Source organism: Protopterus annectens, chromosome 1.part2 (genome assembly GCF_019279795.1).
Source record: "Protopterus annectens isolate FY-2018-M chromosome 1.part2, PAN1.0, whole genome shotgun sequence".
Lineage (NCBI taxonomy): Eukaryota > Metazoa > Chordata > Ceratodontiformes > Protopteridae > Protopterus > Protopterus annectens.
In genome coordinates this window covers 659,985,206-660,012,777 of record NC_056727.1, presented here as the reverse complement: position 1 = coordinate 660,012,777, position 27,572 = coordinate 659,985,206, and the positions used below count along the sequence as shown (strand labels likewise).

General features: G+C 38.8%; 1 protein-coding gene across 1 annotated transcript in view; it reads left to right on the top strand.

Moving 5' to 3' along the window:
• Positions 1-7,536, top strand: part of LOC122790645 (solute carrier family 22 member 13-like) — a 367,537-nt gene extending 360,001 nt beyond the window's left edge. The window contains exon 10 of the mRNA XM_044058173.1: positions 6,832-7,536. Coding sequence (XP_043914108.1) covers positions 6,832-6,994 — 163 coding nt within the window. The 3' untranslated portion in view covers positions 6,995-7,536. The remainder of the gene's footprint in view (positions 1-6,831) is intronic.
• Positions 7,537-27,572: the final 20,036 nt, after the last annotated feature.

Genomic DNA, 27,572 nt, shown 5'->3' with positions numbered 1-27,572 from the left:
AATCTGTTACATTATCTATATTCCTCAGGATTCTCCAACGTCTGTTAAATGATAGTTTTAAAAAGATGACACATAAAGCTAATTAATAGAATTTCTCTAAACTAATGCACAAATGGATTAAAATCCTGTTCCTGTACCAATCTAATAAGATCCCTTGCCTAGAAAAGGGTGAAGTACCTTTTTGATGAACCAAGTGCCTCAGAAACAGTAGGTACAGCTACAGCTGAATAATCTGGCTTCAAGTTACAATAAAGATAAAGTATTTCCTTCTCAGACTTAAATAATGTCAGATGGCTCATGAGCTAGTTGCTGAGAATCTAAATGCCCAGAGTTTTCATACAATAAAGCTTGTAAAGTTTTGAATAAAGGTGGATTTGTCACATGGATTCTGGAACCTTGAGCATTTATGACAATGCATTCTTAGAAGAGACCAGTTATAATTCCTTTCAATCATATTAAGGGTCAGATGTTAATTATCATCTTCTGGGGAGGGGGGCAGCCTGGAAACTGTGAAGCTGCTTCCTTATAGCCAGCATAGCATACTATGGAGGCACTTGAAATGTAAGTGTGCACTCTTCCTCACCTGAAGACAGGTAGAGAAAGAGAGAGAGAGGGAGAAGAGAAGGACTCCTAAAATTTTTACATTTGTACAGAACCATTACAATTGACAACAAAGGTTGTGGCCAATGAAGGCTTAATTGTAATTTTCCTCAATCACTATCAATCACCATAAGGTATTGTCATAAATACAAAGAAAGTTTCAGCAAATGCTAAAATAATCTCCTCAACAAGTCCTCCATAGTCTACGTCATCTGGAGGGAATGGTAACAGAGACTTATACCTAAGTTAAAAGGAGGTACAAAATCTTCAGCTCTTGCTTTACTAAAATGTGCAACTCAAACAACTGAAGTTTTAATGCAGTTTTGGGGATGAATGCCTTTTGTACCTTAGTTAGTACTGAGGTAGTTACCTGTTTGAACTTAAGTTGTGGAACCACTGATTGTTGAGGCCTCTCAGGCATCAAAAGAATCAATTTCTTTTTATCGGTGTTGGGAGTTGCCACAACATATCTACCAAGCTCAGGGGAAGAAAACCTTGAAGATGAAGTTCCAGAATTTGTACATGATCAGCCCTTCTTCCTTAAATATAAAGTTTTTCTTTGCCTAAGCATCCTAATATGCACCAGTTTTTCATACTGGGCATGGTACTTTTTCCTGTTTTATTTTCAAAACAGATGGGTCTTTATTCAGTAAGAAAAGATGGCAGCAGCATATGCCTTCAAATTTGATTGGCTGGTTTGAGTTTCCATATTGTTTACAATCTCAGACATTGTAATCAAGCCACAAACAGATCAAACAATGAATATGAAAGTCTTTATGGGTGCCAACTCCATACTGCACTCATATTCATCTATAGACCAGGCCATTGTTAATAATTAGAAAAGTCAAAGGATGAACTTCATTGAAGACAAAAATAGCAAAAGAGCAAATGAATGTGGTAAAATAACTAAATGCAGAATAGAAATTTTCTTCAGATAAGTGAGTACATGCATCATGTGAGAGAAAATGGAGTCATGTGCACACCTTCATCAGTTGTTTACTCCAGTGTGAACATAATCTAAACAGGAAAGGAAAAAAGTTACAATACTTCATGTCAGTGTAAACTCAAGTAAGATGGGATATAACCCAAATTATATAATTTGCTGTCACGATGATTCTCAAAAAAAAAGAGCTGCAGATAATGAGTCAGTCCCATAAACAGTATTATTTGCAGATCTTGTCCTCTTACTAACAAACCACACCATCTCTCTAGTTCATTCACAAGAAAGATGCAAGAATATTCTCCAGTTCACATCCATAAAAAAACACACAGAAGCCTGTTGACATGATCTCAAATGTTAACCCTCCAAATGATTAACTGCAGTACACTTCATTCACTGGGAACATAACTCAAGCTTCTGTTCCCTTACATAAAGTTTTGTTCCAAAACACTTATCACATCCTCCATGCAAAAGTAGTGATTAGAGAATCAGAAAAACCAAACTGAAATAAATGCAGAGAAAAGCTATAAATGTTGGGTTATTTATATATCCTCTCTCTAAAGTATGGAGCCTAAACTGCTGTACAGTTTGATTTTTCCTTCTCAGACTGCCAGTTTCTTTCCCATGTACTGAAAAAAAAATAAACCAAGAATTCCTTTCATTCATGAACAAACGAGCAACCTGTATCTTGGGGCAGATTTTATTTTTCAAACATTACAGATTTTCTGTTGCCTTCTTTCTGTTCAACCAGACTTCCATGGATCAGGGATAGAAAAGTGATAGACAGAAATGAAAAACAGCAACCACTGAGGAATTTGTTTAATCCCAGTGCAATTCCTTCTCTACTAATGGAGGCAACCCTTGTATAGATACTCCTACATAAAAGATAGCAAACTATGTACTGTTCAGTGCTTCTCACGAGTTGCTTAATGTGCACCATAATTTAAAAAAATGCATATTTTAGTATAACAATGGATACATCTCTGCAAGTTTTAAACAATTATCACACTGTTACACAAAAGTAGAAGATCTATGAACTCCCTAAAGGTATTTTCTTTTCCTCCATCATTTTGCAATGTTTGGGAAACAGTATGCAGAATAATATTCAAGTAAGAAGACTTAAGAAACATCAAAAATTAATGTTGTGTGTGCAGTGTAGCATACTGATAAAACACCGTAAGCATACAAGTGTTTTTCTGCTCAATATGTACCATGAAAGAGAATAAAGGCAAAAATAATTTTCCTCTAGTATTTCACAGTTGCAGTGACAGCATAAACAACCTTTAAATAATAATATTTCATATTAAAAATTCTGTACAAAACAAATGTTGTCAAACTTGTTCTACAACATGCTGATAAGCAGATACTGTGGACTGGCCTCTGAGGTGCTTAGTTCTATTCATTTTTATTTGACTATGCAAGATTTATATCCCACATCTTAGCCTGATGAATACAATTGAAAGGAACTGTGTAAAATGTGCCAGCCATTTGCAACATTGCATCTCAATACACAATCAGTACTTGTTAATTTGAAAGCTGTATTCCTTGGAGCTCTAGTAATTTGGGAATTAGGACTAACACCAGTAAAATGGTACTGATGATGAGGATGTGGCTTTGGTCATAATATAAATGTTAAATGTTGGTGAAGAGAGACAATAGTACAGTTGTAATGGTTATAAACTTACTTGATGCTATAAAACTGCACACATAGTCCATCTGATCCCAGTGTGTGAACAGCCTAGCTTTTCTTAGATTTGAAATCTCAAAGGTTGTTCCTTTAACTGTGTGAAAAAAAAATGAGCAGGCCCAAATTGTAGGTGATACTGCTGAGTTCCCAGACCACAGCTTCTTCTGGCTTTTCCCAGTTAGGGGTCGCCACAGCGGATCACCTGTCCGCTCATGATTGGCAGTGGAGTTTTACAGTGCCAAGTTGTCAGCCCAGCACCCAACCTTCCACGGAAGGTGCACACATGCACGCACTCATGCCTAGGGCCAATTTAGAGTATCCAATTGACCTACAGCATGTCTTTGAGATGTGGGAGTAAACCGGAGCACCTGGAAGAAACCCACGTGACCACAGGGAGGACATGCAGACTCCACAGAGAAGGCACCCCAGCTGTGGATCAAACCAGGGAACCTCTTGCAGTGAGGCAACAATGCTAACCGCTGTACCACCGTGGCCACCCTAGTTCCCAGACCACAGCAATAGTGGTAAATGGGACACCAAGGAGGAAAATACCCCATAAATCAGCTCCCAGGATGTACACAAGCCACATTCATTGACTGTTCATAATGGAAACATTTGGATTTACTTCATTGTGAATTCTCTTCACATTCATTACACTTTCAAATCACAACTTTAAACACATCTGAGTACCTTTACTACAAACAATGGACATCTTCCCACTGCTAACCCAGATTCTGAGCCACTACTTTGCAGACTGCAAAACATATCAGTCTCTGCCTTCAGGCTACTTCCCATCATTGGAGTGGTGAGTCATTTAAATCCTACAAGATATGCTACATTTCTCCTTATTTCCTTGTGTTTATTACTAGGAATATAAGCAAAAACATATCTACAGTATGTAACTGCTTCACAACAATAAATTGTGTTTAACATACATTTTTACAAAGCATCGGACTGCAGTGAAACTCTATTGCAGCAATGACAGCATCTTTACTTTCCCATGCAACAAAAGAGGGAAAACAACATGATAATATTGACAAAAATATTACACAATTTACATACACAAAACACTTTGGAATGCATTATTGTTTATTTGTATAGAGACCTTCATCCCCTAGGGTTGCATTAATTAAAACATAACCATTGCGACAAATGGAGGGGGGTTTCCTTGACTTTAACTGCATTGCTCAACTGAAAGCACTCCTATTCTTGCTTTGGAATTGAGAGATCAGGAGGAGCATATCATGGCACTATTTACCGCACTAGCACATGTATTAAAAGTTCCCCTTACAATAGCAGTTCATTCACTTTGTCTTACTGTTCCACAGTTTAACATTCTTCTTATCTGATATTTTTTCATGTTGGTTCTCCAAGCTATTAGGTATGTTTCAGTATTAGCAAATATAATGCTAATAAGTTACTAACTACAGAATTAAGTCACTTGAATAATCAGTATAAGTAACTATAAATGATCACTTATTAAGCATTGACTGGTTGTAATTTAGCTAAGACATTTTGATAAAGCTACATAAGTATATATTCCACTGTCAGTAAGACAAAAGATCTATGAATGAATTGATTTATTGTGTTGTCAGCAAAGAAACAATTTCCATGAAATCATCCAGACAGCTCTCACATTTGTGTGCTTATGTTTTCCATATAACAATCTGTCCAACAATCCTGGAATTACAGCCATTCCCAAGAATTTCAGCAGATAATTAATCAATGCATTTGACATATTCTTTTTGGCCACAAGATATACTTCTATTTTTCCATAATAGAGGAGTTTCATGAACATTTTACATTTAACATTTTTCAAACACATTTACTAAATCCATTCCAGACATGTATCTAGAATGTTTCTCCCTGGGCCTCTGTTCTAGTTGGACTTTCACATTCAGCAAATGTTAAATAAAATAAATAAATAAATGAAGTCTCACATTTTAAACAATGACATTGGTACACACACATGAAAAGAAAAGAAAGCAATTTAGGTAGCACACTTACCTTTGGTGTGCTGGAATACATGTAGACTGTTAGTTCTATTCTCACTCCTGATGACTAGATTGCTGACATTGCAGTGCAGCATTAAGATGAGGCCACTGCACCCCTGAGCGTGCCATTCATTGGAGGAGATGTTAAAACCAAGGCACCATCTGCTTGAGTTGGTGGTGGCACAAGTGGATGTAAAAGACAGACCTCTCAAGTGTACCTCACTGAGCGTTTCTCATTTTAAGTCTTACAAAGTCCATATTCCACATGGGTCTACATTGAAAGGGCTTGTTACACATTCATTGTAAATAATTTTTTAACTAATATTAATGGGAAATAATTCCAAATCATATAAATTAATCAACATAATTTTATATAAATGTAAAATAGCACATATCACCCAATGTTTTGAGCTTTCTAGTTGAAGGTATTAGTCCAGTTAGTAGAAGTTCCATATTTTTCCATTTTGTTCCATATTATGACAGGTAATATTCCACATTTTGGAGAATGGAAGGCTGAGAACTCTGGTAAAAGATTCCATGACACCTACAAAAAAGAGTAGGGGAAATTCATCAATGCCCTGGCAAATTTTCTTTATAACTACCACTAAGGTCTCCCACGAAAAAAGGCCGCAGGCCTTGTGGAACTAACTCAGTCAACAAAGGATGAATAAAATAAATATTAACATTGTTCATTATGTTCATGTATTATAAACATATACTTTTCTTTTAACAATTATCACTCACTCCATCATTATATAAATTGCTAAAAATTCAGCCTTTCCTTAAACCTCACTCCTCCTCTTGAAACTTATTCTGCATGTATTACTCCTAAAACTTCCATTTATTTCTTTATATTTGCTCCTTCACTTTTTTAACAATCCAGATTCCAGTTCTTTTTATCTCCTTTACAATATTCAGTACTTCAGTTATAATTGTTTTAGATTTTGATTTCTGTTTTCTAATAATTACCTTTCTGGTACCCAATAGCATTAAATTAAATCAGAATTATGTCTGGACAATTTAGATCCTGTATCCAAGATGAAATTAATTATTTCCTTAATTACAACTATTTACTCCCCCAACACATTTTTATCACATAATATACTAGTAGATATCTATAATACTTCAAATAATATTGGAGCTGTATCCTATAACAGGAATAAAGTAACATATTTTTACGAATACCTATAAATGCAAAATACTTTATTACAGGTAAACAATTTATCCTAAGTTTTAAGAACAGAAAATGTTTTTGATATTCCTTTTAGTCTCAACCAGCTATGAGAAAGTCTATTTTGAAATATTCGACTTCTGCTTCAGTCCATTGCCTTATTTCATATGCAGCCCTAAAGTCTGATAAAAACATTCTCTTTGAAAACTGTATGCTATTTAAGTAACATCACATAAAACCACATATCTAAGTTTTATAATACCTACCTTATTCTTTACCAGCCAGTTGTAAACATGTTGCAGTGTTTTGTGTTTCTGTTAAAATAATTAAAATGTTTTGAAAGACATGCACAATAAATGATTATTGCTTTTTAAATTAAGGTAAAATAATCAATGTTTAATTTCCGTTTTCTGTAATCTTCCCTTCTTTCTTCCCCCAGGCAAATTAGGAACCTCAAACAACAGGAAGATAAGGTGACACCTTTCTATGAAGACATAGAACAGAACACGGATGGCACTGTACATTTGGAGGAAAAGGAAGCACCAGTGTTTGATTCATCTCCAGTAATAAGTACAGACATAATAAAGCAAACTGCACTCTAATTTCTTTAAAAAAATAAAACTTAGAATTGCTGCTGCAGATTGAATAAAGCACTAGTTCACACACACATATGCATGCATGTATGCACACACACACACACACACACACACACACACACACACACACACACACACACACGCACGCACGCACGCACACACACACCTTGTTATAATTCAGTAGATTATCAGCCCTTTAAATAAGATATGTACAAGATTAACACAGGAAGTAAACTATAGCACTTCACAAAAAGTACGAGGATCAAATTCTCCACATCAGTAGTTTTCCAAATCAAAGACTCACCTAATGTACACATACAGAAAATGTTTTTTAGGCGGTCCAGAAATAACATCTTGCATCCACTGGGGGTGACATAGAGCCTTCCCATCTTGCAGGATTTTTCTGTATTCCTCTTCCTTTTGGATATTCTTGGCCTTCACAGCTCAATGGCTTTAGCATCTTGTTAGAAGCAACCTGGTACTTGAGAGACTAGATACTCATATGAACCAACATGAAACCAAATTTACAGAGCTGGTGAATGTTTTTAATAAACCATTTCACAAGAAAAATGCCATAAACAGTTCTGTCTGGTCTTTTAATAGTAGTATTGGCAATTCTGTCTTTTGTGTATGTACAATCAGTGTATGTGTGTGTGTGTGTGTGTGTGTGTGTGTGTGTGTGTGTGTGTGTGTGTGTGTGTGGACACAATGATAGGTAGTAATTAATAAAATGTAAACAAATGTAGCTGTTTTATTTGATTCTTAATTTCCGTATAACCTAATTCCAATTACCTACTACTTTTTTACCATATAGCATGGTTACATGCAGTGGTGCCCTTATTGCCATACCTCATTTCCCATTACTATAAAAGGTCAAATCATTTCAGCATGTTGTTTAGTTATTACCTGCAATTTATGTTTATCATTATGAGACCATGCTCCACAATTACAATGCAAATGTTTAAATTAACTTTTTATTCTCAGACCTAGTGCTTTATAAAGTAGATATGATTTTGCCAAAATTGTAACATGTTTGCTTCAGAGTGAATACATCACAGGCTGCCATCTGCTATTACAGCTGCAGTTAGCTTCTTTGTAACCAGTTAATAACCTGATTATGCATTTAGGTAGTAATCACATAAGAAGCCCTGTCATTCACAGAATCAACAATTTTATTGATGCTTTCAGACAGAATCCTGCAGTAGACATATGAATAACACAAAAACATATTTATATACAAAATGTGGCTAGAATCTGAAATAATGTTATTCTTTAACAGATAGAAACACTGTATTATATGTAGAAAGTTGATATTCTACCCACAATTCATTAGTATGGTCATTTTTAGACCGTAGGATGAATAACTATGGAGGACCACACAGCACAATGCTTGTCAGCGAAGTCTCTTCCAAGATTTTCATTCAATGTCCCATGACAACGCAAAGTTTACGTACTCTGTATTTTCCAGTGAGCTATTCAATAAAAAGTATTGCTGAAGTGAAAATTGCTCATGAATAATGTGAGGCAGTGCCTGTCCCAGTTATACAGCCTCTAATGAAGTGCCACCTTCTTTGTACTTCAGAGAATTTATGTTTTGTTGTTGCTCTTCAGCAGTACTTAGCTGTGTTGGTGACTGACTATAATAAATATGTAGCTGAGACAGTGTGGGACTGTGTACTGTGGAACTTTGCAGCTTGTTTCTAGTCTGTAAGTCCAGGGTGCCTGATTATAGCTCCTATAGTTCACTGACATTAATCTGTAGTAGAATAACAACTGCCTGTTCTATTATTTATTTGTTAAATACTTGCCCATGAACCACGCAGTACACCTCTCAACTATCAAGATTTGTGCAGAATGTCCAGATTTTTGCTTTATATTTTTAGACTGTTCCTCATACAATTTGTCGTTTTCTGGAAAAATCATTGAGGACTGAAGTCACTAAATAATGACATGCATTTGAATTTCATCCTTCAGAAAATGCATGTTAACATAACTTCAGTTCATTAAAATAAGCAGTTAGGAAATTTGCTTCTTTGCATGTAGTTCCCTGGTAATGGGATACATTGAACAATTCAGTGTCAGAGAAATGCACTTAAAAAGTTTTTCCAAATGCAAACTGTCACACCCATGTCCCATGTACTTTGAGGACATAGAGCACTTGTCCCAGTTGTCCCTCTCTTCATTTAATCCAAATGCTTGCAGGATACTACTTTAAGTTGAAAGGATATGGAAGACCTAGCCTCCCATGAAAAAACATTTTCCTCTTTGTGGAAAATGAGTTTAGCAAGTAACATTTTTAATCATATTGCATGTCAGCAAGTTACTTGTCGGTAAAAATAAATATAATCCTAAAGTTATACATATTTCTAGAATGTTCCATACAATATTACTAACAGTGACTGAGTTAAAATTTTTTTTTGCATTTCTTGAATACATTTTGCATTTCCTAACATTTCTGGACAGTACTTCGATTATGCTATTCATGAGTACCTGGGTCCACCTCATGAAGCATGTGATCATAGGATCATAGGAGATTACTACACTATTGACCCAGAGGTCATGTTAGGCCTAACTGTTTCATCCCAATGTAAAGATTGCATTTTAGTGATGAAAGCCTATGTCCAGGAGGGTTGTGGGCTCCATCCCCAGTAAGAATATATGGTGCCCCATCCCCTCATCCAGGTTCCTCTTGAACAGTGTCATAGAGGCACTCTGTTTCACATGAATTGGTACCTGTTCCAAAGATGCAGCAATCGCTTGGAGATAAATCTGTCCCTCCAGCCTGTTCAGTTTAAGTCGGAGGCCATATTTAGGCCCCTGGAGCAAGTAGCCCTAGTCCCTTTTGATTTATGGATATGCAGCAAGTTCATTAGGTTTGGGTCTTGGACTGCTCTGTAGGCAGGCATAAGTCTCCCTAAGAAGTCTATATGATGCAGAGTATATTGACAGGAACTTTAGTTGGTCTGTGTAAGGCACATGCTGGAGCCCCTTGATCTTCTTTGTTAGAAACCTCTGATGTCTCTCTAATTGCTGCAGGTGCTTAGTACGGTACATACCAAACAGGGTGTTATTCCCAATTATGGGCTGGATAAGTGCTGAGTATAGGGGAGCTATAACTTATTTTGCTATTGAGGAGATGCCTTTACTAATCAAGTGTGCTACATAGAAAGATTTCCTTAAGGTCACAGTAGACTTGTGATCCCAGGTCCCTCACCCACTTCATGGGTACTTAGGGTATTGTTGTTGATTTGACAGTGTGAGGGGACATTGTTTGTGCTGAAGGGAATGATGATGCATTTCTCTGCATTTAGTTTGAGACTGTGACTAATACACCAGTTGTTGGTCTGCTTGAGACCCTCCTGGAGTAAACTGACATCATTTGGGGATTCAATTATTACACCTAGTTTGTAGTCATCTGCAAAATTGGTCAGCCACAACCCCTTAGTTTTGACCTAAACTTCTGAGAAGTATATAACCAAACAGCAGAGGGCTCATCACTGACTCCTGTGGCACCCCACTGGTAACAGGTCTACTGGCTGATGTGGAGTCACCCATTTTGATAGTGTGTGTCCAATTTGTGAGCCAGTTGGCAACCCATCTTACAACAAAGGGTTTACATTCAGTTTGCTAAATTTATCAGAAATGCCTGAATGTGGGATTGTGTCAAAAGCCTTTGCCAGATTGAGGTATGCTGTGTGCACAGATTTGCACTCATCAATTGCCTTGGTCACATTTTCAAAGAAATCCACCAGATTTAACAGACAGGATCTGCCCTTCATGAAGGCGAATTGCGTAGGATCCAGGGTTTGGAGGTCACCTATGTCTTTATTTAAGAGGTCCATAATGATACGTTCCATGGCCTTACAGATGAGGCTGGTTAGACTTATAGATTTGTAATTCCTCGGGTCAGTTGCTAGGATACCTTTGTGGAGGAGAATAACTGTTGCTGCTCTCCATTCCGCAGGAACAAAGCCTCTGGTTAGGCTAAGATTGAAAATGGTACTTAGTGGTGATGCTAGTTCATGTTTTAGCCTGTTTAGAAGACAGCCTGGGGTGTTGTCTGGTTCCATAGAAGCTGTGTTGTTTACCTTGGATAAGGCTTTGAGGACCTGCTCTTCAGATATGTAGGGTGAGGGGGGAAGTTTGGGGTAAGGCTTGTTGTAAGTTAGGAGGGGATAAGGGAGTGAAATTTTCACCAAACCTATCCACTAGCAGGTTTGCTATCTCTGTGGGGGTCAGTGTGTGTGTGATACTATTGGCCACTAGTTTTGCACATGCTTGGGTCGTACCCTTTAGGTTATGTATGTAGCTGTAAAAGGCTTTATGATTATCCTTGGCTGTACTTGCTAAGTTTCTCTCAAAGGAGCCCTTGGAGGATTTGACAAGTTGTCTTATTTGCCAGTGGAGGCTGAGGAGGGTGCTTTTCCATTGCTGGGGCCTTGCCTTTGTTTTCTTGGACAGCAACATTTTGTGTTTATTGTAAAGTTTGCTGATGCTGGATGTCCACCAAGGCAGCTTGTTTTTACTTGGAGCTCTGGCTTTGATTCTTTCTGGTACAGCTGAGTTTATACATTTATGCAAGTGACTGTACAGGGCTTTAGTGTAAGCTTCGGCGTAGTTACCACTTTCAGCTTGGGGTAGGGCCTGGAATGCATTTATATCTTCACCTAAGAGGGTATAGTTTGCCTTGGTGAAGTTGTTTAGTCTAATTTCACCCTTTGTGAGTTCTGGTGTTAGTGCCAGCTCAAAGCTGACTGATTTGTGGTTAGTCTTAACTAATGAGGGTCCGACAGTTGTGGCAGTGCATTTGTTTGACATGTTAATGAGGACCAAATCCAGAATGTTTGTTCCCCTTGTTGGTGTATGGACAATTTATTGCAGGGCTTTTGAACTAACAAAGTCAAGGAACTTTTGTGCTAGTGAGTTAGGGCTAGCACAGATTTCCCTGTTGATGGTGGGATAATTGAAATCCCCCATAAACAGTGTGTTCAGTAAAATTTGCATTGTCTCCAGTTTGGTCAAGTAGGCTTTGTAGGTGTTGTGGCCCATAGATTGGGATCTATAACTGGCTATGACTTGAATGGGTGGGGTCTTACCTACCATAACCTGGACCTAGAGTAACTCCATGGAGTTGTCCAGTCTAACTAGACGGGAGGTGAATTTATCTCTAATACAGATTGAAACACCACCTCCCTTGGTTTTCACACATTCATTTTGTGGTTCAAAGGTGTGAAAGGCATTCTAGTCTTGCAAGTCCAGGGCACTCTCTGAGGCCTTAAACCAACTTTCTGTGACTGGACAGACATCTGCATCTTCTAGTGATAGAAGCTCTTCCAGGGAGTGCAGTTTTTGGTTTAAGGTCCTAGCTTTTAGTACCATGACCCTTAGTTTGTTCTGATTGTACATTCTCTCCTGAAGGATCATTGCACAGAGTGACTATATTTTAAATAACATACACAGTACACAATGTGAGTATAACATGGCGTTTGGTGAGCATAGGTTGTCATGTCTGATCACCCTTTCAGTATAATGCAGATATGCAATGTGTTCTGCACAATAGACATATTGCACTTTACACACAGTATATGATGCCTTAGCTGTAACATCACAGTACACAATGTGCTGCTACTGTCATCATAATGCTGTGACAGTGCAGTATTATTGCAATTTACCTTTGACCCAGAATCTTTTTAAAACATTTTTACTGAATTATCACTTGTGACACTGGCAAACTTGCATTTATATAAAAGTAATCAAACAGTATTAACAAGTACACATTTACAAACATTATACATCACATATATTGTTATATACCCTATAATCTAAGCAACAGTACATAAATTATTCAATTCCTGCCTTCTCTTAAACCTCATTTCTCTTCAAAAACATTTTTTCTGTATGTATTGTTCCCACAATTTCCATGTTTTTCTTTGTATTTTACTCCTACCCTTTTCTAAATATCCCACTTCCTGTTCTTTTATCTCTGTTACAATATTGACTACTTCAAGTATACTTTTTTGAGATTTTGTTTTCCATTTTATAGTAATCGCTTTTTTTTTTTTTTTTTTTTTTTTTGTATTCACCAGAATTAAACTTAACATGGCCTTACTGTGTCTAGACAATTCTGATCCTGTATACCATCTCAAAAAAGTTATTTCCTTAGTTACACTTATTTGCTTACCCAGTATTCCTGACAGAGTACTATCTACGGAATTATAGTCTGCCAAGTGACTACACTCCCAAAATACATGTCCCCAGTATTTCTTTCTTCCCTAACACACCTCCAACATTTTCCATCTACCTAAGGAAAAATTCTTTGGAGTCTGCTTGGGGTATAAAAGTATCTATTCAAATACTTCCAGGCAAAAATCCTAAATCGTCTAGGCTTTGTTGCGTATCTGATTCAATTAAAAACTCACCCAGTGCAGGTCTTTCATTTAGGATTCCCACACTCCTTTCTCTTTGTATATACTCTGATATCAGTTCTTGTCAGGGAAGGCAATCACTAGCCTGCAATCCAAATTTCTTCTTAGCATCTTCCTATTCTATTACCTTTCCTTCTCTAATTATTTGTTCCTAATACCTTGGTTACTTTGTCAACTTCCTCCAGTAAATTCTAACCACTCTTGCCTATCCTCTGCACCACTAATTGCAGTCATCCCTATCAGCAGAATCTCATTCTCCATTTTCCTGTTCACCTAGTTCTTAGAATATTTTCTGCTAATTTATGAATATAATATTCTGTATGACTGTTGTTATTCTTCTTAAGGATCAGCATACAAAATCCCATTCTATCCTTATTTCTTGAATTACCCACCTACTTCATCGCCATCCCTTTCAACTTTCAATTGTAACTTTCTGCTTGTGTTATATATGAGTCTTAACTGTGTAGCTCTAAAAAATCCCTCCAAATCAAGTAATCTTAAAGCTACTTCTTCTGTTGGGAGGATCAACTTATCCCACTTAACTCTTGCCTCTTTCCCTCCCAAATAAAATCCTTCAGCTGTTTATTAATTACTGTCCTCATCTTCTCCTCTGGTTGATAAAAATATGCCTTACCTGTGTATAAAACTAAAGAGACTAAAACATTCTTATAGCTTGTATCTTACTATCTATATCCATAAACAAGTACTACAAGTTTCTCAGTTTTTGTATTATATTTTGTTTAGTCTCTTCACATATATCCTTAGCTACCATAACAGAATGCTTTTAATCCATAATAGAACAAGGTAATTTAGGATTACCTGATTTGAAGGGATATTTTAGAGTTACACAGTTAAGGCTCATATTTAGGTTCATAGGTAGGTACTAGGCTATCGGCTCAAGGGCCTAAGTAAGCCTAGCAACAAGGTTCCCTGGCTTACACCACCCAAGAAAGTTATTTTCCTGTGCCCTTGTCGAGCAGAGCCGCAGAAATGACCCTCGGGGTGTATTTCCTATTTCCCATCCACTCATCAAGATTTTTCTTGAAGAGTGCTAATGAGGAACTTTGCTTGACATAGATGGGTAGCTTGTTCTAGAGTATGGGAAGTCTCTGGGACAGGAATCTATCCCTCCAGCATGTCCTGTTTATTGTGGTGACAAGGTTTAGGTCCCTAGAGCGTGTAGCTTGGAGGGATTGGGATTTCTTTAGGTGTAACATGTCCAACAGCTCTGGGTTTGACATAGCTTTATATGTTAGGCAGAGATCACCTCGGAGTAGGTGATATGCTATGGAGTAAAGCTGGAGTTTTTTGAGACGGTCAGTGTAGGGCATCTGTTTGAGGCCAGTAATCCTCTTTGTGAGGTACTTCTGTGGCCTTTCCAGCGGCTGCAGATGTCTTGTGAATTACATTCCAAAAGGGGAGTTGTACTCTATAATGGGTCCAATGAGTGTCGAGTAGAGGGGAACAATGACCTCTTTTTTCCTGGATGAGAACCCTTTATGATGAGGTGTGCCAAGTAGAAGGATTTCTTGACTACTGTGGCGATATGATTATCAAAGGAGAGACTACTGTCCTCCTGGGTACCAAGGTCACTTATCACACATTTGGCATTAAGTAGACTGCCGCCTATGTGGTAGTTCATGGGTACAGAGTTTTTATCAAAGGGGATGACAATGCACTTTTTGACATTGAGCTTGAGGCCATGGCTCTGACACCAGGCATCTATCTCAGTGAGGCCCTTCTGTAGGATGTCCACATAATTTGGGAACTTGACTATAGCTCCTAGTTTTCAGTCATCTGTGAACTTCATTAGCCAAAGGCCTTCTGTGTTAGCCTGTACTTCAGAGAAGTATATACCAAACAGGAGAGGTCCCAGGACTGAACCCTGTGGTACTCCACTTGTCATTGGTTTGAAGTTAGATTTGGAGTCTGCACTTTTACAGTGTGGGTTCTGTCAGTGAGCCAGTTGGCAACCTATCTTGTGATGTAGGTATTTATAGGTTCATAGGTTCATAGGTTTATACTAGGCTATCTGCCCTAAGGCATTTATAAGCCTAGCCCAAATTTTTGTGGCTTACGCCACCCCTTATATGAAAAGATACTGTGCCCATTAGTTTGTTGTGCCTCTGTCCAGCAGTGACACAGAGATGATTCCCGGGATAAACCTACGATCTCCCATCCACAGGTCAAGATTTCTCTTGAACAGAGCCAGCGAGGTGCTCTGCCTCACATGGATCGGGATTTTATTCCACAGCATAGGGAGTCTCTGAGTGATAAATCTATCCCTCCAGCACGTCCTATTTATATCTGTGCTAAGGTTTAAGTCGCTTGCTCTAGTGGTTTTGGTGGATTTGGATTTTTTGAGGTGGAGCATGTCCATTAATCCGGGTTGGACATGGCCTTGTATGTCAGGCACATGTCACCTCTGAGCAGACGGTATGCAACTGAATAGAGCTGGAGTTTCTTCAATCTGGCAGCATATGACAGATTTTGGAGTCCCTTTATCCTTTTGGTGAGGAACTTTTGGGGTCTCTCCAATTGCTGCAGATGTCGGGTGAGATACATCCCGAATGGGGCATTGTACTCGATCATTGGTCTGATAAGTGAAGAGTACAGGGGAACAATGACCTCACTAGATCTGGATGTGAATCCCTTCATGATCAGGTGGGCAATGTAGAAGGTCTTTCTAACCACTTTAGCAACGTGAGTGTCAAAAGAAAGGCCACTGTCAACCTGGGTCCCCAGGTCCCTGATAACCTCTTCTGTGCTTAGTGGATTGCCACCTATATGGTAGCTTGGGGTTACCTTGTTTTTCCCAAAGGGTATGACTATACATTTTTTGGCGTTTAACTTCAGGCCATGGCTCTGGCACCAGCTATCTGTTTCTGTGAGTCCCTTCTGAAGGATATCCGTGTCCGATGCACTTTCCACTATGGCCCAGTTGGCAGTCGGCTGCAAACTTTGTCAGCCAAAGTCCTCCCATGTTGGCCTGTACTTCTGAGAAGTAGATGCCGAACAATAGGGGACCAAGGACCGAGCCCTGTGGGACACCACTTGTGACCGGCTTGGAGTCTGACATAGCGCCAGCAACTCTAACCCTGTGGGTTCTGTCCTTAAGCCAGTTTGCAACCCATCTTGTGACATATGGGTTTACATTTAAGCTGGTAAGTTTTTCTACAATACCAGTGGGGTATTGTGTCGAAGCCTTTGCAAGGTCAAGGTAGGCTGTATGGACTGCCTTTCCCTCATCAATGGCCTTGGTGACTGTTTCGAAGAAGTCGACCAAGTTCAAAAGGCATGATCTGCCCTTAATGAAGCCAAACTGGGTCGGGTCCAATGTCTGCAAGTCCCCTATATCTTTGTTTATGTGCTCCATTATGATCCTCTCCATAGCTTTGCAGACTAGACTTGTTAAGCTTATGGGGCGGTAATTACCAGGGTCCGTAGAGGCACCGCCTTTGTGGAGTGGGACCACAGTTGCCGTACGCCACTCCTTGGGCACGTATCCTGTGGTAAGGCTGAGATTAAACAGCTGCCTTATGTGCGGGTTTAATTCCTCATTTAGCTCGTGTAGCACACAGCCGGGGACACCATCCGTCCCATTGATGCTGTGTTTTTAGCTTTAGAGAGAGCAGCTTTCACCTGCGCATTTGAGATGTCTGGGAGGCTACACTCTGCTGGGATAGTTATCTCTCCTTTAGGGGGGGGGGTGAAGTTTGCACTGAACCTGTCTGCCAGTATGTTGGCAATGTCTGTGGGTTCAGTGATTTTTGTATCATTTTGGACTAATTCTGAGCATATCTGGGAGTTTTCACCCAGGTTCCTAACATAGCTGAAAAGGCCTTATGATTGTCCTTTGAATCCATGGCAATTTTTCTCTCAAAACTGGCCTTAGTTGATTTTATGAGTGCTCGTATTTTTTTACTAATAATGATCAGGGGTGACTTCCCTTTTATGGATTTTGTTCTATCATGTAATAGCTTTCTCCTCTTATTGTAAAGTTTGTTAATGGCTGGGGTCCACCAGACTGGACGTTTGCCCTTTGTGGAAAGAGTCTTGGTTTTATTTGGGATTGCCTGATCCATGCAGTCCTGGAGGTGTTCATAGAAGGCATTTGTAAGGGCTTCCGCAGCTTGGGTTGTGGTTTCCACTGTCTCAGGGGCCTTGAAGGATACCACACCAGTCTTGAATAGTGTGAAGTTTGCTTTAGAGAAGTTCTTCACTGTGGTCTTTTTTGTTTGGGGTGGGGGCGGGATGTGGATTTCCAGTGAGATTAGTTTATGATCAGATCTCACCAATGAGGGATATACTTCCGGTGTGGAGCATTTTGTCCCCATGTTTGTGATAATGAGATCTAGTATATTTTCTCCTCTCATGGGAACAGTGACTAGCTGTTCCATGGCATTTGAATTTATGAACTCCAGGAACCGTTGGGCTAGAAAGTTAGGGCTTGAGTAATGTTCCCAGTCTATATTCGGGTAGTTGAAGTCACCCAATATGATGGTGTTTGGAGATACATTTATACCCTCCAGTGTCTTCAGGAAGGCTGTGTTATATACCTAGTTTAGTAAGTTTAGCTATAATTCCAGAATGGGGGATAGTGTTGAAAGCCTTGGCGAGGTCAAAATACGCTGTGTGAACCACCTTACCCTCATCTACAGCTTTGGTGACTGCCTCAAAGATGTTGATCAGGTTCAGGAGGCATGATCTGCCTTACACAAACCCAATCTGGGTGGGGTCCAGAGTTTGGAGGTTACCAATGTCTTTGTTTATGAGTTCCATGATGATACGTTCCATGGCCTTACAAACCAGGCTTGTCACGCTAATAGGGCGATAGTTCCCACGATCAGTGGTGGCTCCTCCTTTGTGGAGTGGGATAACTGTTGCTGTGTGCCATTCAGTGGGCACAAAGCCTGATGTGAGGCTATGATTGAACATGGTGCTTAGGTGGGGAGCCAGTTCATTCTGTAGTTTATGTAAAATGCAGCCTGGGATGTTGTCCGGTCCCATGGATGCTGTGTTTTTGACTTTAGAGAGTGCAGCTTTTACCTGCGTAGTTGTGATTGCCTAGTCAGATGTTATGTACAGGGTGAGGCTCCCTGTAATGCTCCCCGCTACTGTTGAAATGCTGTGAATTGCTTTAAATGTGTAATATTTTATTTTTATGATTTTCTTTCCTCTCAGTATGTTTGTGTAGCATGGCACAGAGCACAGCAATGCCAAGGTGTGTTCACATATAGACAGCTGAAACTTGCTACACATCTAAAAATAAAATCTGGATGTAATTATCATGATTAAGTTGTTTTATTTATTTATTTTTATTTTTTATTTTTGTTTGTTTTTGTTTCCATTTGCACAGCATGGAGCAAAGTGCAAAAGAGCCAAGCAGTGTTCATACATACATAACCAACACCTGCCAGACATCTAAAAATAGAAACCAGATGTAATTAATTATTTATGTCTGGCTGTGTGGCTCTGCTCAGTGCTCAGCAATGCTCACAGGTAGTCTAGTAGTGTATGTGAAGGTATACTAGCTATCATGCTACCCAAATAGCTAAATGGATAGAGTTATGGCCTAATGTGTAGTAGGTCCTGGGTTCAACTCCATAGCAGTCATAACATGTCTGTAGTTTAATTTACTGTTTTTTTAAGTTAATAAAAAAATTGTGAAATATGGCAGTGCTGCAAGGTGTGATATACTGCTTAAACATGCTAATGTTTGCTAAAACCTCAGTTGTGTGAGTTTTTGTGCTGCTCAGCTCTGCTTAGCTGGTTTGCATGCTGCTAAGCAACATGGTGCTTTTTTGAATGTAACTCAATGACATGTAAGGGTGGCAAAACAGCCTATATTAATTGCAATAGGTGTGAATTCTGCACCATTCCTTGGAGTCTAAGCAACTGTAGATATGGCAGGTGGTGCTGGTGAAGGTGCACACTTTCGGGCACAGAGATAGGATGTTCAGGAGTCCATGGTCTTTGTTGGGTTCCTGGTAAAAAATCATGAACCATGCAGGGTGGTTTCCAGGGGTCTATATCATATGAGCAAATCGCACAAATTGCAAACTCTCATAATATCAACCATACCAGACCTTAAAGTGCTTTTTCTGAGATTGCGGTACAGTGAAGAATGGGATATGTGCCCTTTCCTCACTGTAGTTTGATCTCAGAGTTGGAATACATATTTAGCAGGGGGTGTAGGGGACACAGCCCCCCCACAACAGGAAGTTCAATATCTGGTATGTTCGATATTATGAGCGTTCGCAATTTGTAAGATTTGTTCATATGATATAGACCTGGTTTCCAGGGCTTGCAGTGTAAGGCGGAGGTCTGGGACTGGTTGACCAGGGAATTTGTCAGTGTTACTGGTATCCCTGCACAGCTGAGTGGTGTCACCACCATTTGACAAAATGAAGAGGAGAAAGACGGGAAGTTTGGACACCTGAGTCCAAGAAGCCAGAGATGGGAATGCCCCACAAATATCTAAGTAATTTTTCCACTGTTTACTAATATGCAAGCTGAATGTCTGCAAAACTGGTATGCATAATGGTGTGCTTCTCTCCCAACAGCTGCAGCTGAGAGGGATCACAATGTCAATTCCTATACTGGGCACTTGGCCAAGTTGCACCATGAGTGCGGTATGTACAGATTTATTATGCAAACTGTAGTGCAATAAGCAAGAAAGAGTAAATCATTTACTGCAATAAAGTATACACAATAAAAACTGTAGTGCAATAAATGGACAAGTAAAACTGTAGTGCAATAAATGGGCAATTAGTACTGTAGTGCAAAAAGTGAACAATAACAACTGTATTGCAATAAACAATAAACAATACCAATAACAATAAGCATAATGGTGTACAGCAGGATTGTGTTGTCATAACCATTACAGTAGAGCTGTATGCATTATTTGTCTATGGTAAGGTTGCTGCAGTTAGGTGTAACACTGTAATAGCTGTAGAATGCAAAACTAATGGCCTGCAAACTATATTGTTTAACTCATAGTACAGTCCAAGGCTGTCTCCGGGCCAGTATTGGTCACATAATGCTCTCTAGTCTGCCTACTTCAGGTAATAATGGTATATGAGTGAGGTAGTCCACTCCATGGGCAAATATTGTGTGGACTTCACAGACATTTATCACCAATACCAATAAAGTTTTAACCAGCATTGTTGATTTCTAAATAAATTTGATGTAATATATGCAGTATGGTTGCATTCCATGCGTGTTTGTTCTGCTGTCACTGCAGTCAATTATAACACTGTAATAGTTCTAGAATGCAAAATGAATGTCCTGTAATATGTATTGTTCAACTCATACTATGGTACAAGGTTGTCTCTAGGCCATTATCAGTCACATAAGGTTCATAGGTTCATAGGTTCATAGGTTCATACTAGGCTATCTGCCCAAGGGCATTTATAAGCCTAGCCCATAGTTATGTGGCTTTCGCCACCCCTTTAGTTTGAATAAAAACTATGCCTATCATTTTGCTGTGCCTCTGTCAAGCAGTGACGCTGAAGTAATCCCTGGGGTATATCTGCAATCTCCCATCCATTGGTCAAGATTCCTCTTGAACAAGACCAGAGAGGTGCTCTGCCTCACATGTACCAGGATTTTGTTCCACAGCATAGGGAGTCTCTGGGTGATGAATCTGTCCCTCCAGCACGTTCTATTTATAACCGTGTCAAGGTTTAAGTCTCCGCCTTGTGGTTCTGAGGGATCTAGATTTTTGAGGTGAAGCATATTCATCAAATCTGGGTTTGACATGGCCTTATATGTCAGGCACAGGTCACCTCTGAGCAAGCGGTATGAGACTGAATAGAGCTGGAGTTCTTTCAGTCGGGCAGCATAAGACATATTTTTGAGACCCTTTATCCTTTTGGTGAGGAACTTTTGGGGCCTTTCAAGCTGCAGCAGGTGTCTGGTCAGATACATTCAACGGGCATTGTACTCAATCATAGGTCTAATAAGTGATGAGTACAGGGGACGATGACCTCCCTTGATCTAGATGTGAATCCCTTCATGATCAGGTGGGTGATATAGAAGGTTTTCCTAACTACTTTAGCAACATGAGTGTCAAACGAAGGCTACTGTCAACCTGGGTCCCCAGATCTCTGATGACTTTTCTGTGCTCAGTGGATTGCCACCTATATGGTAGCTAGGGTAGCCTTGTTTTTCCCAAAGGGTATGACTATGCATTTTTGGCGTTTAACTTCAGGCCATGGCTCTGGCACCAGTTATCCATTTCTGTGAGGCCCTTCTGGAGGATATCTGTGTCAGATGTGTTTTACTATGGCCAGTTTGCAGTCATCTGCAAACTTTGTCAGCCATAACCCTCCTGTGTTTGCTTGTACTTCAGAAAAGTAGATGCCGAACAAGAGTGGACCCAGGACTGAGCCCTGTGGGACACCACTTGTGACAGGCTTTGAGTCTGACATGGCTCCAGCAACTCTGACCCTGTGGGTTCTGTCACTTAGCCAGTTTGCAACCCATCTTGTGATGTATGGGTTTACATTCAAGCTGATGAGTTTTTCGATGATACCTGAGTGGGGTATTGTGTCAAGGCCTTTGCCAGGTCGAGGTAGGCTGTATGGACTGCCTTTCCTCATCAATGGCCTTGGTGACTGTCTCAAAAAGTCAACCAAGTTTAAGAGGCAGGATCTGCCTTTGACAAAGCCAAACTGAGTTGGATCCAAAGTCTGCAAGTTCCCTATGTCTTTATTTATGAGTTCCATTATGATCCTCTCCATGGCTTTGCAGATAAGGCTTGTCAAGCTAATGGGGCGGTAATTTCCAGGGTCTGTGGAGGCACCGCCTTATGAAGTGGGACCACAGTGCCGGCGCCACTCCTTGGGTAATATCCTGAGGTGAGGCTAAGATTAAACAGCTGTCCTAACTGTGGGTTTAATTCCTCATTGAGTTCATGAAGCACACAGCCGGGACACCATCCGGTCCCATGGATGCTGTGTTTTTGCCTTAGTGAGGGCAGTTCTCACCTGGGCGTTGGAGATGTTTGGGGGCTACAATCCTCTGGAATAGATATCTCTCCTTTGGGAGAAGTTTGCACTGAACCTGTCAGCCAGTATGTTGGCAATGTGTGTAGGTTCAGTAATTTTCACATCATTTTGAACTAATTCTGAGCATATCTGGGAGTTTCCTCCTAGGTTTCTAACATAGCTAAAGAAGGCCTTATGATTCTCTTTAGAGTCCTTGGCGATTTTTCTCTCAAAATTTGCCTTGGATGATTTTATGAGAGCTCTTAGTTTTTACTTATAATGATCAAAGGTGTCTTACCTTTCAAGGATTTTGCTCTATCTTGTAGTAGCTTCCTCCTTTTGTTGTAGAGCTTGTTTATGGCTGGGGTCCACCAGACTGGACGCTTGCCTTTGGTACAGAGAGTCTTAGTTTTGTTTGGGATTGCCTGATCCATGCAGTCCTGTAGGTGCTGGTAGAAGGCATTTGTAAGTGATTCAGCGGTTTGAGTAATGTTTACCACTGGCTCAGGGGCCTTAAAGGAGACCACACTAGTTTTTAGAAGTGTGAAATCGGCTTTGAGAAGTTTTTCACTGTGGTCTTTTGTTTCAGGTGGGGCGGATGAGGACCTCCAGCGAGATTAGTTTATGATCTGATCTCACCAGTGAGGGGTATACTTCCGGTGTTGAACATTTTGATCCCATGTTCGTGATGATGAGATCAAGTATGTTTTCTCCTCTTGTGGGGATGGTGACTAGTTGTTCCATGGCATTTGAGTTTATGAACTCCAGGAATCTTTGGGTTAGAGTGTTCGGGCTTGAGTAGTGTTCCCAGTCTATATTAGGGTAGTTAAAGTCACCTAGTATGATGCTCTCATTTTCTCCCACCACAGGAACAAAAGGTATATAGATGAGGTAGCTCATGTTATGAGCAGATTTTGTGTTTAGATGTCACAGACACTTATCAGCAATGCCAATAAAGTGTTAATCAGCATTGTTGATTCCTAACTATATCTGTGTAATGATTTCCAGTATGGCTGTATTCCTTGTATGTCTGTACTAAGTTGCTGAAGTCAGTTATTACAGTACTTGCAGATGTCCCCTGCAGTCTCAGCTATTGGGCTCTATTCCCGTGCCTGTCAACTAAGGCATAACAGCTGTCTAGTTCATGTACTGTACATAAACATGTCTCTCAAGTGTCACAGTTTCTTATAATGCAATTAAAACTGCTTAATCTGTCTGTCACAGGATTACCAGAAAAATTATTACCTGGAATGCAATGTATTACCAAATCCACTTACAAAACACCTTGGCAGTTATATAAGCCAACATTATGTGAAACTGTTCTGTGTAGTTGTGTACCTCCATTTATTATTGCTTGGCACATACTGACCCATGCTAACAGCTTGAGAGGTATGTACTTGCTACATAAGCTATAGGAGAATTGTAGTCACTGTATTCAAAAGTGACACTAAACACCTGTAGAGTATTTATTATCAGTGTTTTCATGGATATAATCTGCAATGTCAGTAATGGAATGTTTTTCTGCCTCTTCTCTGTGTGGAAGATTTTCAATCCATATATATCTAGTCAGTCACTGTATATTAATCAGATCAGATAATGGTAGTAAAAGTAGCAAACTTAAACTCGTCCTAAGTCAAAAAATAATAAAAAATATATAACTGGAATATTGTACAGAATTACTAACTATTCAAAAGTAATCCAAGCAGGGTAGGCAGTCTGTTTCAGTCAAAAATCCTTTATTAAGTAAACAGACAAGTGATTCAAGTAAAACAAAATAACAGAGTAATAGTTTCCTCATAAGCTTTCTAACTATATATATATATATATATATATATATATATATATATATATATATGGGTCTAGGTTACAACGTCGACAGATGAGAAGACCGACAGCGAAATCACCGACGCGGAGAAGATCGCGGATGAAAACACCGACGCCGGAGAACACAGAGATGGGGAAAGGATGTGTAAGTAAGTGGGTGCAGTAGTGAATGTTTTGGGTTAGGGGGGGTTAAGTGAGTTAGGGTCAGCCGGTTGTGGTTAGTGTGGTGATAGTGTAGGTTATTAGGTTAGGGGGGGTTTAGGGTAGTGGGTAGGTGTGTGTTAGTATGTAAGGTTTAGTGTTTGTTTGTTAGGATTTAGGTGTGCTTGTGTTGTGTGTGTGGTTTTTGGTCAGGGAATTTGTTTTGTTTATTGGTTGTTGTGCTGATGTGTTGAGTGTGTGGTGTCGTGTTTATGAGCTGTCGATGATGTGGTGTCGGTGTCGATGTTGTGTGCTGTCGGTGTTATAACCTAGAACCATATATATATATATATATATATATATATATATATATATATATATATATATATATATATATATATACTTTTTATCAGGCAAGGGAGTGGTTTATTGTGCTGTAAAACAAAGTGTTATTGGTATACATGTTAAAGTCACGCTCCTTCCCCCATCAGTGTGACATTCGAGCTGGTCCTGCCCTACTTAGTAGATGTCATAATAATATAACCCATATGTACTTTAAATAAAATTAATGATGATGTGGTGCCTCTTATTTAACCAGATTATTAAGTCTGTGATTTTATCCAAGACAATATACTACATGGCTGGAAATATATAAATCTTAGACCATTTTGGCAATCTAATATATATATATATATATATATATATATATATATATATATATATATATATATATATATATATATATATATATATATATATAGAGAGAGAGAGAGAGCTTAGCTATATATATATATATATATATATATATATATATATATATATATATATATATATAGGGTCTATATTACATGAACGAACAATAAAAATGTCGAATAAAACATACTAGACACACTTTGATCGAGCGTTCATGTAATCGGAGACTCCAAATGTTGAAATTTGGAGTTCCAAAATGTTTTGGTCAGCCTTCCTAGTGAGTGTAGCGTGTGACGTAAACACGCTACACTGTTCGGAATGGCTAGGTAAGAGGTTGCTTTCTTTAATATACCAACTCCGAGATTGCTGTACATTGGGGAAAGGGCAATTTCCCGGTAATCACTTGTGCAAGAAGTCGCTTTGTGATTACCAAGAAATTGCCCTTTCCCCAATGTACAACAATCTCGGAGTTGCTATATTTAGTTAGGGAGGGGGGTGTGGGGGGCATTTTTTAAAAGTATGTGCGTTTGTGTAGGTATTTAAGTGTTTGAATGATGTGAGTGTGCAGGGGGTTGTATGCATTGGTTGTATCTATGTGTGTTGTATGTTAGTACAGGGAATGTGTGGGACAAAATCTTTCAATTTTGTATTTTTCAGTGTTTTTAGGTTTCGATTACATGAACGATTGATCAAAGTGTGTTGAGTATGTTGTACTCGACATTTTGATCATTCGTTCATGTAATATAGACCATATATATATAAATATATATCCATATACACTTTGCATGCAAAAAATTCATTGTAAAAATCATATTCTATTTCCATAACCTATTGTTAACAAAGATCGCTTTCGACCTTCTAGACTTCTTCAGGTCTATGTAAAAGAACCATAAAAACTATCTACAAAATATTATTATATAATTAGTTAGTATTGTTATTACACATCATTTTGAATAAAGTGGAAAAAAGAACAAGAAAAAGAAAAAAATGCATGATGATGGAAACAAAATATATGCTTAAATTAAAACTGATTTAACATGGTATTTAAAACCAACTGGAAGAATACATTTAAATAGAATTAGTCATGAAAACAATATGGCAATTGTTTAAGTTCCAGTGCACTTTTAAGTGAACAGTAATAGTTTAGCCCAGGCTTCCTAAAAAGTTCAGCTTTAATTGCCACATGAGTTCACGTTTCTCCAGCATATTCGGAATTTATCCTTCAAGATCACCCATGTCTATGTGATCCAGTATCTGGAACTTAAAACCTGCGTGTCTTTTATGAAGAACAAGGTGTTTGGTTAGTGCATTATTTTTACATTCAGAATGGATTTCTGCCAGATGACATGAAATCCTATGCTTAAGTTTATTTACAGTCTTGCCCACATAAAATGCATCACACTCATTGCACTGTGCCCTGTAAATTACTTTGTTACAGTCACCTCCTGCACTGGTCTTAATGATCACATTGCTGTATAAATAAACAAAATGTACAATTAGCTTCATGTCTTTTAGTGTTTTTCTCATATAGTCTAGGTTTAAATTCAACAAAACTTCTAATGTTCCCTGGTCTTAGTTGGATCACTTGTCTGTGTACTTAATAAAGGATTTTCAAATTGAAACAGACTGTCTACCCTGCTGAATTACTTTTGAATACTTAGTAATGCTGTACAATATTCCAATTATATATTTTTTATTATTTTTTTTTACTTAGGACGAGTTTAAGTTCACTACTTCTAATACCATTATCTGATATGATTAATATACAGTGATTAACTAGATATATATGTATTGAAAATCTTCCACACAGAGAAGTTTCTTACACTGTTTTGTTTTTGGACCCACTATACTTGTTTAGTGGGTTGCTTGAGACTTCATGGATACCACGGAGATTGCTTGTTTTTTTTCTGTCTCTTCCACCCCTTATTTTAATGTATTTATTATTGTTATTTATTATTATGATTTAATATTAACATATTTTGTTAAACTATATTTTGGAAAAATGTGGTTTATCATTGTTATGTCTTATTAGAATTTAATATTAACATATTTTGTTAAACTGTTTTGTTGGCCTTATGCTTTAATTCTTACTGGCATGCTGTTAAAATACTGACTTTTATGTTATTTACTGTTGTGTTACACATAATATACATTAATATGTATTTGGATTAATGAAAATGATGTTCCATTCTGTTAATACTAACAATGGTTTGGTTATTACTAACCTTAACTTATTGCTATACCTCATTTACTACAGCATGTCATGGTAGGCTGGTTCCAGCTGATCCGCCTACCTTGTCTCAACTGTCCATGGCACCAGCACATCTGAGACCTAGACCAGTGGTGCCCCCTCTGCTGCCCCTGCACTATCTGTGGCATCAGGCAGTACCGACCCACAGGACAGGGACGGGTCCCCCTCTGGGAGCAGTGGTGGAGGGGGAGTTGTCACCCAGTCTGAGCTGCTGGTCTTGGAGCTGTTGCCTGTGCCAGATTGAGGGCATGCTGGCT